At 39.4% G+C, this 16,024-nt stretch overlaps 1 protein-coding gene across 10 annotated transcripts in view; it reads right to left on the reverse strand.

Annotated features, from left to right (window-relative positions):
- The window catches only part of LOC131034092 (acetyl-coenzyme A synthetase, chloroplastic/glyoxysomal), a 301,799-nt gene that overhangs the window by 187,276 nt on the left and 98,499 nt on the right, over positions 1-16,024 (reverse strand). For all 10 annotated transcript variants that reach the window (XM_057965460.2, XM_057965458.2, XM_057965464.2 and 7 more), the window contains one exon: positions 7,184-7,266. In XM_057965460.2, the coding sequence (XP_057821443.1) occupies positions 7,184-7,266 (83 nt within the window). The remainder of the gene's footprint in view (positions 1-7,183; positions 7,267-16,024) is intronic.

The raw sequence follows: 16,024 nt of genomic DNA on the forward strand, positions 1-16,024 counted from the left end.
ATGGTAGATGATTAGATTGAATGAAGAAAATTGTTGAATGCACCTGTGTGGAATCCGTCTAATCCAAACCACTAGCCTCTTGCTGATGGTAAGTGCACCTTGCGTGGTCAACTGGCATAAAATGAACTTAATCTTAAGTCGTTACACGTCCATTGTTCATGCATTATCTTGAATGGTGATCATTGTCAGATGGTGTACGATTTGAACATATTGGAAGCATCCCTTAGAAGATCGCACTGAGTTGGTGTTGAATTGTTCAACCTAATGGTGAGACCCAGTCCAGTAGGACTCCACCTAGTCATTCATCCATTTTCTCGCATTCTAGGTAGTAGAGTAGACGTCCTGAACCCTGCATCTTTTGTCATTTGTTTGTCATCCAGTTAGTTAATAGGACTTGTGATTCTAGCAAATCAGACGTTTAGGTCATTGACTGTAAGTCCCCTTGTGATTCCAGCAAAATCACATCATACCGCGAAGAGCTTATCCACGAGTAGAGACCCTACAAAGCAAAACCTTGGAGTTGCCTCGACTGATCCTTCAACGAGATCTTCAGTAGTTGGGAACTTTGTTCAAGAGAGGATAAGGTACCTTTTAGGTATTTTATTATGTGTTTGGTCGTGTACAAAATACACATCAACACAACCCTACTCACTCTTCAAATATCGTAGATTGTTGTTCAAATTTGGTGGGATGTTTTGAGGCCTTCTTTCCTAGCTAAAGCTTTGACTTACAATTCATTCTGAGTTTTGGTTTGGATTTGACTCTAGACTGATGAATTTTTAGAGCCATTTGCTTCCGACAACCTCCTTTGTTCTTGTTGTTCCACTAGTCAGAGGGATCATTTGATTTCATGGTATTCCCCTTGACTAACTCTAATCTTTTCCCACCATTGTTTGGGATTAATGGAATTAAATCACTTGGTCTCTAATGTTTCTTAGGTGGGCAATGTGGTAAATGTTGAAATGAACATGCAATGGGTGTATGCATTTAGAAGTGTTGCTACAAGTGTTTTGGCTATGGTCTAGAACATCATTATGAGATTTTGGGTAATTTTAACCCTTTAAGCTTGTTGTTTGACTTCATAAAGGGTTGTGTACATTGCTCTTCCAATTTTGACCAATGGTAGGGCAATAAACCATTTTTATTAGTGGGTTGCTCATTAGTCATCCCTTTATGTTGTAATTGTTCACTTTACAGTGGGGTTTAGCAAATCATGACCATTTGGGAAGTATCGTTACTATACCATCTATTGGTAGTTGTTGGAGTTGTTTTGCCCCATGGGGTATGATTTAGAACATTACAGAATGTGAGCAAAACAGAATAGTATACATATGCACGAAATGTAGAGAACTCAGAGCTATATATTCATTAATGCCAACATTACAATGTGTCTTTAGAATAACATAGCAACATCAACATAATCATAATACTCCCACAGATTGGGGTACACAGATATATATACACGGGTGTCGACCGGCTACCGGTGTCAACCGTCAGCTATCGTCGACCAACCGCCGACCCCTAAACATTTACTAACAAACACTAATTTTTCGGACGACATCATCCCCCCCAAAAAAGAGAGTCGTCTCCGGACGACACATAACAAAGTGGGGATACCATAATGTAAACAACTACAAAAAAGAAATCAAGGAGCTAAGGGCCGAGAAAGCATCCCTGAAGAAGGTGCAGGAGAAGGGTTTGGTGCAGATGCAGCCAACTGCTCTCTCAACTGACGAATCTGCTACGTCCTATACTGAAGGTCCTGCTCTAGTACTAGGTGTTGCTCCCGCGAAGTCTTCACCATGAACACCGCCTCCATGACTTCCTTATATTTCTTGTCCAACTCCTCCAAGATAGAAGTGAGGCGAGTCTCTACAACTGCTGCATAGCGGCCTCTTGTGCCAATTCCGTCTTTGCCAGGACCAACTCCTCCAATGTCGTCACCTAATCCCTCTGTTGTAGGAGCTCCTCCTCAATGGTCTGCAGTCGAGTGGCTAGCTCCTCCCGAGCTGTGATGGCTGCCACCCGCTCTGCCTCCGCCCCAGATGCCAAATGTTGTGCACGTCGGAACTCATAGTAGCCATCTCGGAATACCTGCTCCACCTGCCGCAACAACAAGTATGTCCCACTCTCACCAGTAGGCACCTTGCACCTCCATTCCTCCATCATGGCAGCCGTCTCTATTGCAGGCCATCCCCTCAAAGAAAAACACCTGGAAAACTCCTCGGCAAATCCCCCTGGGGCAAATGCTAGCAAATCCTCCACTGCAATCTATCCAAGAGCTAGTTCCTGAACTGAAGTCGCCATCCACCGTGCACTGGCCTCCACATCTGCCAAGGCAACCATCCTCTGTGCACTGACCTCTATCTCTGCTAGAAACTGCTCCACGGCACCTAACTCACTCGACATAGAGGATGCTATCTTCTGGTTAGGCTCAACAGCCCTATAATCCTCGCCAAGCACCTCATCCTGAAGGACATCCATAGCTGACTCCTGCTGCTGGTGAGAACTCCCCTCCTCTAGATCTACTATCTCTGGCGACACCAGTGGTTGTGGTGAAGGAGGTCGAGACCCAACCAATGCCATGGGAGTTGCCTGGTAGTGGTCCAACCATGCATCCCATGCGTGGACCGTACTCTCCAGCTCAACCTCTTTCTCTCTAGAGGGCTCCTGACTCGCAGGCACACTCTCCAACTTGGCCCCTTGCTCTGTAGCCAGCACCTAGCTTGTAGGCATTTTGTGTGCTGGTGGGGCGACACTAAACGATGTCTGTGTGGGTGGAGGTCGCAATCGCCCGAATCCTGGCACTGGTATAGCTCCCACTGTCATCCCCAAAGTAGGGAGTGGAGTTAGTTCACCATCCACCTCTAGCAAGTCTGGAGTGAAAATAAATCACCTCTCTCGAAGGTCTGACCCCCCTCGATGGTGCTACTCCAACCATACTCGTATCCCTCACGAGTGCACCCATGACACCTTTTGCACGTGTACCGCCACCAGCACTGTCCAACGTCTCCACTCCATGAGTTCGTCCCACTAATTCTCTACTAGCCAGATGGAAGGCATCATTGCCGCCACTGCTGGCGGAAGAGGTATCCGTCGACCCTTCCCCTGCATTGCTCTCCTCCTCCTCAGCCGACTATGGCTCACTCTCCAAAGCCACCACCTTCTGTCGCCTTTGCTTCCTACTAGGTTGGATGTCCCCACTTCCTGTGAAGGTATATAGGTGAGTCCAGTAAAAGATGGGTGGCCGTGAGGGGTCCACTCAGTTTTGCGGCTTCCACACATGTCGTTCTAAGGGTACCTGTGTTCGGACGACCTCCAGAAAAAGTCCAATGGCATGAAAGGGCATATAGAAGGCTTTATGTTTCAACATGAGGAATTCATGAATCCTATCTAACAGTACAGACGCCCAATCATACACTGTACCATTCCTTAACCCATTCATCAAAGCTATCATGAGTACACCATACAGCAGTGTCTGAGGCTCAGCTAGCTCCTGTAAGTCTACTCTTCATCACATCGAGCAAACATTGCCATTTGCCTAGCACAATGTAAGACTTATTTAGCCCTCGTCCCTTCGACGCATTCACTTGTTCCCATTCCTCTGTTGTCAAGTCATAGCAGCACACTAACTGTAGAAGTTTCTGCTTGTTTTCAACTGACATCTTTGTGGCATTTTTGTCAACTTTCTTGCCCTCACCAGGAATGCCGAATACTCCAGTAAATGCTTCCGTTGTAAATGACACCGTTACTGTGCTCTGCTGGTAGGTGAATACAGATTCCATAGCATTTTTGTCATAATCTTGTATGGATTTGTACCACGATTTTGCTTCTTGCATCATGCGGCTTGTATACTCTTCACTCGACACCTCCTGAGAGATGTACTAATTGGTTTGTGTGCACCAGACCTTTTGCTTCCTGCACATACGACCTTACACACTCTGTACGAATTTTCCTCTCACTAGCAATGTACGAGATTGGCAGTGTATGGATTTCCTTGCTCCTGATTGTGTACGGATCATCTCTTCCCGTTGTGTCGTCGATGTACAGATTTATGCTCCCATCATCCTCCTCTGTTATGCTATACGAAAATCTTGCCTAATCGTACAAAATGCTACTACTTAGTCGTACGGATTTCTCACTTCCTTTTGTTAAGGAATTTAGATCAGAGATAGAGAATACAATAGTCTGGTAATATGTAGTGAGGATAGACTTTAATAAGATCACTGCAATGAATATGTTTTACCTCCGATGTGTATATATATATATAACTCTAACTATTAATCTTCTATGATAATATCGACAGCTTGCTGGTTTGTGAAACTGCCACGGTTATTGGTTTTAGTTCACCGCAAGTGTCAATGCCTATAAATAAAAGGATGAAGAGTCATGTCCACGTAGGGGCATGACTTCTACTTGGCTTATGCCACGTAGAGTCATGACCCTACGGGGGCATGACCCTTCGTTCAATGACGTTATATATTACTTGCTTCAATCCGAATGAAGCTATATCCTTAACACATTTGCTATCTTTTGCCACCGTACGAATTTCACCCTTCAATTCCACGACTTCTGCAACTTGAATCGTATGGATTTTATGTACGGATATGCTTCCGTACAGCCCCTCTTGTCTTTTCTGTGGCCGATGTCTCCGTCTTCTCCTTCGGTCGTACGATGCTCTTCTTCTCCTTCAGCCGTACGGATTTAACTTTGCCTTAAATTGTACTTTTGTTTGTACGAATTGTCGTCGGTTTTCTTCTTCCGTGTACGAAATCACCTTGTCCCCTCTCTTCCACCATATGAAAATTTATATTTTTTTTTTCTCCCTCTTCCGCCATACGAAAATTTATATTTTTTTTTCCCCCTCTTCAGAACTATATATTCATTAATACCAACATTACAATGTATCTTTAGAATAACATAGCAGCATCAGCATAATCATAATACTCCCAGAGATTGGGGTACACAGATATATATACACGGGTGTCGACCGGTTGCCGGGTCCAACTGTTAGCAACCGTCGACCCCTAAACATTTACTAACAAATACTAATTTTCCGGACAACAGGAGCTAGGTCAAAGGTTGTTTAAAGTTCCCAAGCTAATGTTTCAACAATTGAGTAGTCACACAAGGCTAATCATTGCCAATCCAAATGGTTGAGCTTCCATTGTTAGTTTCCATTGGAGGATTTAAGGCAACAAAAAACTGAATACAAGGTTTAGTTGGCAAAGAAATTGCTCTCATTGTTGTGTTTAAGGAGACAACCAACGTTTGTAGGGTTCTTCTAGAGCACAAGAGAAAACTAGGGACAATGGAAGTTGTATTATTGTTGTCATAGACTTGTAAGATCACTTGAATGGAAGATTTTCTATATTATTGAGTTCGGCTTCAAGAGCCTAGGTGATGGTCTGAGTTCAATCCAAGTCCGAGTCCAGTCTGGTGCAGCCTTGAGTTTGCTACCAGTTCAGCCCCATTGGCTCTAATAAAACTAATATTTTTTAGAAACAAATTTAACACTATACAGTTCATCTAAATTTGTTTATATATATATATATTTATATATTAATAATGTTTATTAATATATGTTAGTTATTTATTAATTAATTTTAAAGATTTTTTATAAATTCATTGATATAAAACATATTATAATAATAATATATAGTACATATATTATAATAAGAATGTATATTTCCGTACTCATAACCGCACCCAAGGAAAAAATATTGCCATACCGTACTTGCACCCATACCCAAATCGGTAACTTAGCCGATTTTCTATGTAATAACATTGAATAGTGAGTGGGATGCTACATGCATAACCTTCTTAGAGTTTTTCTAACCTTTTGGGTTTTCTCGAAATCAACTCTTGTGCTATGTTATTGTTTCTTGTGGTTGTGCCCTATTTTGTTGGTTTTTTTCTATTTCATTGTTGTTATTCGCATGTTAAATACTATTGCAAATGTGATAGAAGCCATTAATGCAGTTTGCTAAGACTATAGAGATAAATAATATGGGAATCCGTTTGTAATGCATCACTAGGATTGCCAATCTAGTGGTTTATGTATTGTCCTATGTCATGGATTCACTAGAAATCAATATGATTCCAATCTCTACCTCAAAAAGAAAGGGCCAAGATTGTTATTTTTTGTTTATGTCAACAATTTGGTCTCTAGAAGTTCTCAAAGGATGATTGAAGCAACAAAAAATGACCTCAAATAGACATTTGACATGATGAATCTCCAACTTATACATTATTGTCTTGGACTATAAGTGTGGCAATCAAAGAATGATATTCTTGTGACTTAGATGAAGTATGCTTAGAAATTGCTCAAGAAATTCAAAATCATTTACTAGAAGCCCATGTCAACAACAAAAGAGACAAGTTTGCAAATATCAAGAAATTATCCATCACCTTAGATGAATATTACTATTTATTGCCACCTAATTGGGAGTCTCATTTACTTGATTTGCACCAAGTTAGATATCAACTATGCTATGAGATATATTTCGAGGGTCATGTAGGAACCCAATGTGTCTCATTGGAAAGAAGTAAAGTGAGTGTTGAGGTACATCCATGGTCAATTCGAACATGTCTTGGAATGCAAGCAAAATGATAAAATAATTTCAATAGGAACATAGATGTCAACTATGTAGGTTCTTTGATGACAAGTAATCTACTGCACAATTTGTCTTTTTTGGGGGATTTGATTTGATATCATGGGTGAGTAAAAACAAACCATTGTTGCTTGCTTCTCCACAAGAGAATAAATCACACCATAGGTGGTGTGGGTAGGTATGGTAGTTGGTCCAACATAGTTTGGTCACCATGATTAACTAACTACCTTTGGATGCATTTATTTATACCTTTGTTCAATAATGAATTTTATCTTTTTTCTCCAATCATGTTTATAATAATCACCTATCAATTATCTTAATCAAAAAAATAATCCACTTTGATGAGAAGAATATTCTCTCTATTGAAAACATATAAATCACACAAGAAAAAGCATGGAAAAATACAAAACTGTTGGTAAAATATTTCTACAATTCTTCAAGAAATAAAAAAATATATTCACCAAGTTCATATGTGGAGAACATACATAGTTCAAACTATTGTTTTTGAAAAGGCTAGAAAAAGTAAGTCATTAAAAAATGAAAGATATGTTTTAGCATATCTTACAAACCTGCCACCACACATCTCTTCCTTTCTTCCATGGTGTCTTTTCTTTGTTTAATGCAAACTCTTTTGCATATGTTAAACAAACACCTATTCAAATATAAATAATAGAAACTAATGAGAAAACTTATTAGTATTTCCATAGATGACAGTTTATTGCAAATGCAAGAGAAACGAGACTTCACAATATTCCACTTGAAGTGCCCTATGCATGATGTAGTTGGTTAGCTTAAAGTTAAAATCCTAAAATATTGGTCATAATCTTGAAACCTAAACATTTCAATCTAATGTTATTGTGGATTGCTCCATTTAATTAGAAACTTGATAAAATAAAAAATTAAATAACATAATGGAAATTAATTTAAGGACTAAAGGGTTTATAGATTGAAAAAATTAGAAGAATTTGAGAAACTAATGTACAGTAAAATGCAAGGTTTCGTCAATCAAAAGAATGACTTAGGCTTGATAACAATTAAATAATAGTGTTAGGAATAATATATATGATACAATAGGAGTTTCTAGAGGAAAATTTTCTATAATGATCAAAATGGAAAACTTAAACATACAGCCAATTTCATGAATCATTGATCATTCGATTCTTAAGCTACATTATTTTTCAATAATTTACACAAACGTCTTTGTTCTAGATACAACACATCAAATTCATTTGTCTATTATGCATGGTGATTAAGCACCATCTTGAATATAAAATGAGACAAATAATAATACATCTTCACTGATAAATTTTTGTTTGTCTCCTTTGTATTGAGTTTATTGTCTCTATTTTGTGATGGTGTTTATCCCATGGTGCAGACCTCTCAAATTATAACTTTTTAAGAAACGTCCATAACTAATCCCTACTTTCTTATCTAAGAACTCATTTAGAGTTCTTTTTTTAATCAAACATTCTAAATGTTGTTTGTACAAGTAGAAAAATCTTTCAAAGGTGTAACAAAGTGTCCTACATCATGTTAGCACATAATTAAATTTGGAGAAGATGCAAACCATCCTCTAGATAAATTTGAGCTATCTTTAAACGTGCTCTACATAGAAGATTTGGGAACCTCCGATATTCATTAGTCATTAAATACCTCACTTTCTAGGTGCTTCATTGATGATAAACCACAAGGAAGTTTCAACTATTTTAGAAGCACCAAAAAGACATATTATGAGTCCTAAAGCCAACCGGCACAATTTTAATTACTCCAAAGATGCATTACCAAGCCATCCCACGGGAGAGCTTCATAAAATTCTCTAAGTAGCTATTGTTGACAAATATAGGATATGTTTCTAGTAAATTACTCCCATAGACATCATATATCAACTTCGTTACAGAATTGAAGTATCAAATGCTACTCATTGATCACTTTTCTACTGAAAAAAATGTTTTAACGTTGTACAAATTTTCAATTTGTACCTCCAACAACTCAAAATATTCCTCTTAAATAGTAGCCTATCCAATTTTCTATAAGATACTAGTAAATGAAGAATTTCATTGCCACACGAGTGATGTAGATGCTGGTGCAGGAGCACCTTAGGGACCTAGGTTTGGCCAATGGGGTCAAAATTTGAATTTCTTGTTTATTTTGTGATCTTTTATGAAAATAAGGCCATTTGCGGCCATTTTGATGTATTGGGACCTAATTGTGAAAGTTTGAGGTCCATTGGGCAAAAAGTGTGAGAGTTGCAAAAAGTTGTCATTTTGTCATGACAACTTTTTGCATTTTTGTAACAACTTTTTAAATTTATGGTTGGAAATTGTATGGAGGTTTGAGGTTGTAACCCACTTGGATGATCATAAATAGGCCTTTGCAATGCCATCCAAGGTTGGTCTGGGTGATTTTTGAAAATTTTGCTAATAAAAGGTGGAGATTCCTGAGCATTCAAAACATTGCAGTCTGATCCTCTCAATTTTTCATTGTGAAACTCATCATGTTTTGATTGGAAACCCATTGGATGTGATAGAGCAGTGAATTACCTTCATTTTGGTCTCTGTGTCATTGGAATCCATTGAGTTTTGTTGAAGATATCATCATTTTTTGTAAAAAATTGCCAAAACCCTAGTTGAGGGTAACCAGTGGCAATAAAAAATGTATTTAGGGTCACTCCCACGTTAAAAACTCGCACAATTGAGTGGGATGGCTCATGTATATATTTATTTTCATGTTTTGGTTTTGCAGGACTCCACCATGAAGGAAGCACATGCAAATAATGGTTGTTTGGTCTGATTTTCTGTGCATATCAGACCTTTGTTTGGCAATGAGAGTGAAAAGGTTGTTTGAAAGACCAAGTGTGTGGTCTTTTGACGGTTTGAGGACAAAGAGAGAGGGTGTGAGGACCCCATACATTCCTTGGAAGTGTTTTGAAGTCACAATCAAAGGAAATAATCAATGTGAAGCCGACTGTCCTAAACTGACAGTCACAGTCATAAGGAAACCAAATCTAGTGTCCTTCATTTAAAGTTGGGTTTGGAAACTTGAATGAGAAATACCTAATGGTGGATTGGCAGAACTTAGAAGAAGCCCCTCTCATCAGTATGCTTAAACTTGTGGTGTCATAGTGGTGGTGGTTTGATTTTTTGGCCAATGGTGAAGGATTGTCACAAATAGGACAGTATTCTCAGTCTGTAGTTGCTAGTCACATACATGCTACAAACAGTGAAATGGTGAAGTCAATCTTGGTTGCAAGGCTCTAGGAGGTGTGCTAGACTTGTGTATGGTTTCCCTAGCCTGACCCAAAGGAGTTTAGATGTTAAGAACACAACTTTGTGCTCACTGTCTTTCATTTCGATAGTCCTAGTCATAAGGGCTGATTTGTCTCAAAAGGGGTGTGTAGGTAGAAACTTGAAGATCTCAAGTTTGGTTGAATGGCAATGTCTCAGCCCTCTAACGGTGTGATCATTCCATCTAAGTTGATTTCTAAGACCTAATGGGATGCCAATCCCAAGTTGTCACAAGGGTTCAAGTCTATAGAGTCTAATGGTGGAGTTTAGCCTATACACCTAAAAGGGATTGAGTTGAATCTTTAAGGTAGAAAACCTATGTGTTGAAGGTGTCATTGTGATCCTAACCCCTGCCTCTGCATCAAGTGGTCTCCAAGCATAGGTTCTGATTGGGAAGAAGGAGGTTGCGGTGTGAAGAAAGAGAAGTTGAAGGTTGAAAGGACAAAGTTGTAAAGTCAGGATGCCTCCTAAGAATAGTGGCACTGCTAGAGAGTTGTAGGAGTTAAAAGAGAGACATGCAAAGTTGTTGGAGTCCCATAATGCTGTGTGAGCAAGGCTTGCTGCCCTTGAGTCTAATCAAAGAAGAGGTGTGGTATTAGGTGATCAAAGTGAACCCAAGGAAGAAAAGGGGGAAGGAGAGAATGAAGGAGAGGAAGAGCAATTGGACTCTGAGGAACAGAGGACAGTCAGACTTCTAAGAGCAGTCAAAGGTGATTAACATAAGGTGAAAGTTGATTTGCCTATGTATGGAGGGAATTTGAATGATGAAGAGCTTCTAGATTGGATTGCAGCTATGGACAATCACTTTGAGTGTGAAGATGTTCCTGATGAGCAGAAGGTGAAGGTAGCAAAGAAAAAACTCAAAGGACATGCATTATTATGGGTGGACTATGAACAAGCTGAGAGGAGAAAGAGAGGTAAAGCAAAGATAGTTTCTTGGGACAGAATGTTTGCTAAACTTAAAGGTAAGTTTCTTCCTAAAGACTATGAAGTTCAATTGTATAAGAAACTCCAAAGTCTGAAACAAAAAGAGTTAGATGTTAAGACTTATACTAATGAATTTTATAAGTTGAGCATAAGATCAGGTAGGATGGAAGATGAGGTTGAAAAGTTGCTAGATACCTTGGTGGACTAAGATTCAACACCCAAGATGAATTGACGGTGGCAAATCCGAAGATAGTTGAAGAATGTTTCCAATTGGCCATTAGAGTGGAAGAGAACATAAAAAGAAGGCAAGACAAGTCCATTAGAGGAAGAGGCAGCAATCAGAGAGGTAGAGGATCTTTCCCTAAATCAAAACAGTCCTATGAAGACCAAGAAGAGACAAACAAAAGCAAAGACCAAGGTACAGATTCAAGAGGTGGTTTTAGAGGTTCTAGAGGCAGATTTGGTGGAGGTAGAAGTTCAAATACATTTTCAGGTAGATGCTATCATTGTAATGAGTTTGGTCATCCAGCACATTCAAGTGTCCTAAGAAGAAGGGTTCTAATTCAAGTGGTGGTGAAAGGAGCAGTGAAAGAAGGGCTCAAATAGTACAAGAAGATGAATGTGAAAGTACAAATTCTTCTAGTCATGTTGCTGCTCCAGAAGTGGGAGAATCATTAATGGTGAGAAGAACGATACTCAAGGCATAAGGAGAAAGATATGACACAAAGGAGGACTCTATTCAAGACCAAATGCAGATGCAAAGACAAGGTATGTAAGGTAGTGGTAGATTCAGGTTCTACTGATAATATGGTGTCTAATGAAATGGTAGACAAACTGAAGCTAAAGAAAATTCCCCATGAAACACTATATAGAGTGTCTTGGTTGAATGATGATCAGTCCATTTTGGTTAATGAACAAGCCTTAGTTGAGTTTAGCATTGGTGGATATAGAGATAAGATACTTTGTGATGTTTTACCAATGGATTGTTGCCATTTACTACTTGGAAGGCCATGGTAGTTTGATAGACATGCCATTTATGATGGAAGAACTAATACATATCAGATTGAAAAGGATGAGATTACTTTCAAACTAACCCCATTGCAAGAAGATGCCAAGGAGCAGACCAAGGCAGCCAAGGTGATCGTGTTAGGTAATAAGGAGTTTGTCAAGATTGAGGCAGATAACCATGAAGAGTGTGCAGCCATTTCAAGGCTTGAAGATGCTAGGACAGTGAGTATGGTGAGTGCTCCAATATGGAAGAGAAAAGAAGGTGAAGTGCTGTCAAAACCAGGTAAAGAGAAGGTAAGAAATGAAGTGCAAGATTGGTTAGAAAAGCATTATCAGATTTTAGTAGGGGCAATGTATTGTCCTTTAATTTCTAAGGAGGTTAGTGGGCAGTTGAGATCTGCTAGGGCAGTAGTATATGGGCCTGATAGTATAGTGGTTCATAAGTTTGATAAGGCAGCAAACTTGACAACAGAGGTAAAGGCAAGTGATGGAGTGATTGAAGGTGAATGGCAAGGTGAGTTCAAGTGCCTACCAAGGGTACAGAGGAAGACAGCCCATGACAAGAGTGGAAATAGATTGCAGATGTGCAGGTATCTTCTACATCAGTTTGTGACAAGATAGATGGGAAGACAGCAGAACAGTTTGTGAAGATGGAGCAATTTCTAGGTGGCAAGAAGTCGACCCATGCAAAGAACAATGCAAAGCTTCAGTGGAAACGATTACCAGATGAAGGAGCATTCGGAGAACATGAATATGATGTGATAAAGAATACCTTTGTGTTGCAGAATGGTACTCAAGGGACTTGAGTTCTTTTCCAGCCCGGGTGTATGGTGCAGGAGCACCCTAGGGACCTAGGTTTGGCCAATGGGATCAAAATTTGAGTTTCTGATTTATTTTGTGTTCCTCTATGAAAATAAGGCCATTTGCGGCCATTTTGATGTATTGGACCTAAATGTGAAAGTTTGAGGTTCATTGGGCAAAAAATGTGAGTTGCAAAAAGTTGTCGTTTTGTCTGTTGTCATGACAACTTTTGCATTTTTGTAACAACTTTTTAACCATATGGTTGGAAAGTTAGTTTATGGCAGTTTGAGGTTGTAACCCACTTGGATGACCATAAATAGGCCTTTGGTATGCCATCCAAGGTTGGTCTAGGTGATTTTTGAATTTTTTGCTAATAAAAGGTGGAGATTTCTGAGCATTCAAAACGTTGCAGTCTGATCCTCTCAATTTTTCATTGTGAAACTCATCATGCTTTGATTGGAAACCAATTGGATGTGATAGAGCAGTGAATTACCTTCATTTTGGTCTATGTGGCATTGTCCATTGAGTTTTGTTGAAGATATCATTTTTTTTAAAAACTGCCAAAACCCTAGTTGAGGGTAACCAGTGGCAATAAAAATTAAAAAATGTATTTAGGGTCACTCCCATGTTAAAAACTCACACAATTGAGTGGGTTGGCCCATTTATATATGTATTTTCATATTTTGTCTTTTCAAGACTCCACCATGAAGGAAGCACTTACTAAAAATAGTAAGTCCGGAAAAAGTCTTCGGATTCATTTGCATGTCACACTATCGCAAGGCTCTCTGAAAACCCAAAAAAACGCAGAAAAATAAGTTGTCTTCACCCCCACTTACTAAAAATAGTAAGTTCGGAAAGTCCTCGGATTCAATTGCATGTCACACCATCGTGAAGCTCTCTGAAAAGCTAGAAGGAATCCAAAATCAGAACTATAAATTCCAACATGCAAGCCACCAAAACTGCCAAAGCATCCTCCTAGAAAATAGGAAACCCTAATTCTGCCTCTGACTGACCAACAGATCTTAGAATTGGCCAACAGACCCCAAAACAAACTAGAGCGGAAAAGGGGACATTACAAAACCTTACTCAGCTATGTGGATTCCTGGGTCTATGCGCCTTCTATCGCCGGTTCATTAGTGGTTATTCATGTCATGCTGCACCTTTGACGGACTTGATGAAAACAAGTGTGTTTTTGTGGACTCTTGAGGCACAGGAGTCTTTTATGAGGTTCAAGGAGTTGATGACTACATGCCCCGTTCTTGCTCTTCCTGATTTCACGAAGCCATTTGAGCTTCAGTGTGATGCTTCTAGTGAGGGTATTGGTGTTGTGCTTATGCAGGATAAGCATCCGATTGCTTATGAGAGCAAGAAACTCAGAGGACCAAAGAGGAGTTACAACATATACGATAAGGAGATGTTGGCCATTATGCATGCACTGGCCAAGTTCAAACAGTATCTTGTGGGCAGCAAATTTTGTATTAAAAATGATCATAATAGTCTGAGGCATTTCCTAGGACAGTGAGACCTGAATGATCACCAACAGAAGTGGGTGAGTAAATAGCAAGCATATAGCTTTGACATCTCTTATGTCAAAGGGACTTAGAATGTAGTTGCTGATGCGTTATCTCGCCGTCCATATTTGAGCTCTATGGTCCAGATTTCAGAGGATTGGCAGCATATGAGTGTGGCAGAGTATGCCAAAGACACTTGGGCTACAGGAATTGTTGAGGGGTCTATACAAGACAACAAGTATACAGTTGTAAATGAGTTGATCATTTACAAAGGTAGAATTTATTTGACCTTGGGAACTGAGATGAAGAGCAGGGTAATGAGGTTCTTTCATGATGAGCTGATGGTAGGAGATCCAGGATATTTCAAAACATACAGGCAGGTACGTGAACGCTTTCTTTGGAAAGGGCTCAAGGTGGATGTACTTAGATATGTCAGAGAGTTCCTTGTTTGCCAGCAGAATAAACAGGAGCACACTTACCATGCAGGGCTACTTCAGCCACTTCCTATTCCTAACAGGAAGTGGGAATGCTTATCTATGGATTTCATCACGAGCTTGCCGAAAGCCCAAGGGAGGGATTGTATATATGTAGTTGTTGATCGGCTGACAAAATATGCCCACTTTTTCACGATTACCACTACTTACACAACTACACAGGTAGCGGAGTTGTTCTTTCGAGAGGTATTCAAGCTACATGGGTTGCCTTGGAATATTGTCAATGACAGAGATAGTCAATTCATGAGCCACTTCTGGTAGGAGTTATTCAAATTTTGTGGGACTGAACTTTCTCCAAGCACCAGCTACCACCCGCAGACAGAAGGGGAAATAGAGATAGTGAATAAGTGGGTTTAGGGATACCTCAGAAACTATATTGCAGGGAAACAGAAGGCTTGGGTGAAGTGGATTTACCTCTATGAGTATTGTTATAATACCACTCACCACATGTCTATTCAGATGACACTGTTTCTAGTTTTGTAAGGGTATGAGGCGCCCATTTTTCTAGATTTACTGGTGAGTGACAGGAGAGTGCCTAGTGCTAGTGATTTGTTGCAGGAGAGCCAGGACATTGTAAAGGCTTTCAAGGAGAATATTGTTTAGGCACAAAATCAACAAAACGAGTATGCAAACTAGAAGAGGACTGAGCGTTCATTTGAGGTAGGAGATATGGTGTATCTGATGCTACAACCTTACCATCAGTCCACTCTCAGAAAGAGTGGAGCAGAGAAGCTTAAGCCATGATACTATGGTCCTTTCAGGATTATCAGAGGAGTTGGTGAGGTAACTTATGAGCTTGAGTTACCGGCAGACAGCAGAGTGCATAATGTTTTCCGTGTCTCGCCTCAAAAAGGCGTTGGGACATCGTGTGTGTAATGTCCCCACTTTGAAATAAAATTTAATAATAAATGATAATAATTAAATTAAAATATTTTAAATTAAATTAAAATATAAAATAATATAATTAAATATGATTAATTAAAAATTAATTAAGTTAATGAAAAGTCAAAAGACATGAAAGGAAAAGTTGTGACTCCCTCAACAATGAGAAATAAAAGGGAGAAGAGAACCTCATTTGAGAGGGAATAATTTGGAAATGAGAAGTGCAGATCTGATTATGAGAGGTTGTCCCTTTCAAAGGGCAGAAATGATGAAGAGTTGCACTCTTTCAAAGGGTGCTAATGGTGAAAGGGTGTGTCTTATGCCAAAGGGCATACATGATGAAGAGGTGTGACCTCTCCCTCACATTGAGAGATATAAAGGAAAGGAATCAAAAGCATCTAGTAAGATCACCAGGGATCAGATTAGAATAGAATTGTTATTGAGTTACCGGCAGTGACATTTGTTTCGGGCTAGTATGCCTAGGGATGTGCTTAATATGTATG

Source organism: Cryptomeria japonica, chromosome 10 (assembly GCF_030272615.1).
Source record: "Cryptomeria japonica chromosome 10, Sugi_1.0, whole genome shotgun sequence".
NCBI classification, from domain to species: Eukaryota; Viridiplantae; Streptophyta; class Pinopsida; order Cupressales; family Cupressaceae; genus Cryptomeria; species Cryptomeria japonica.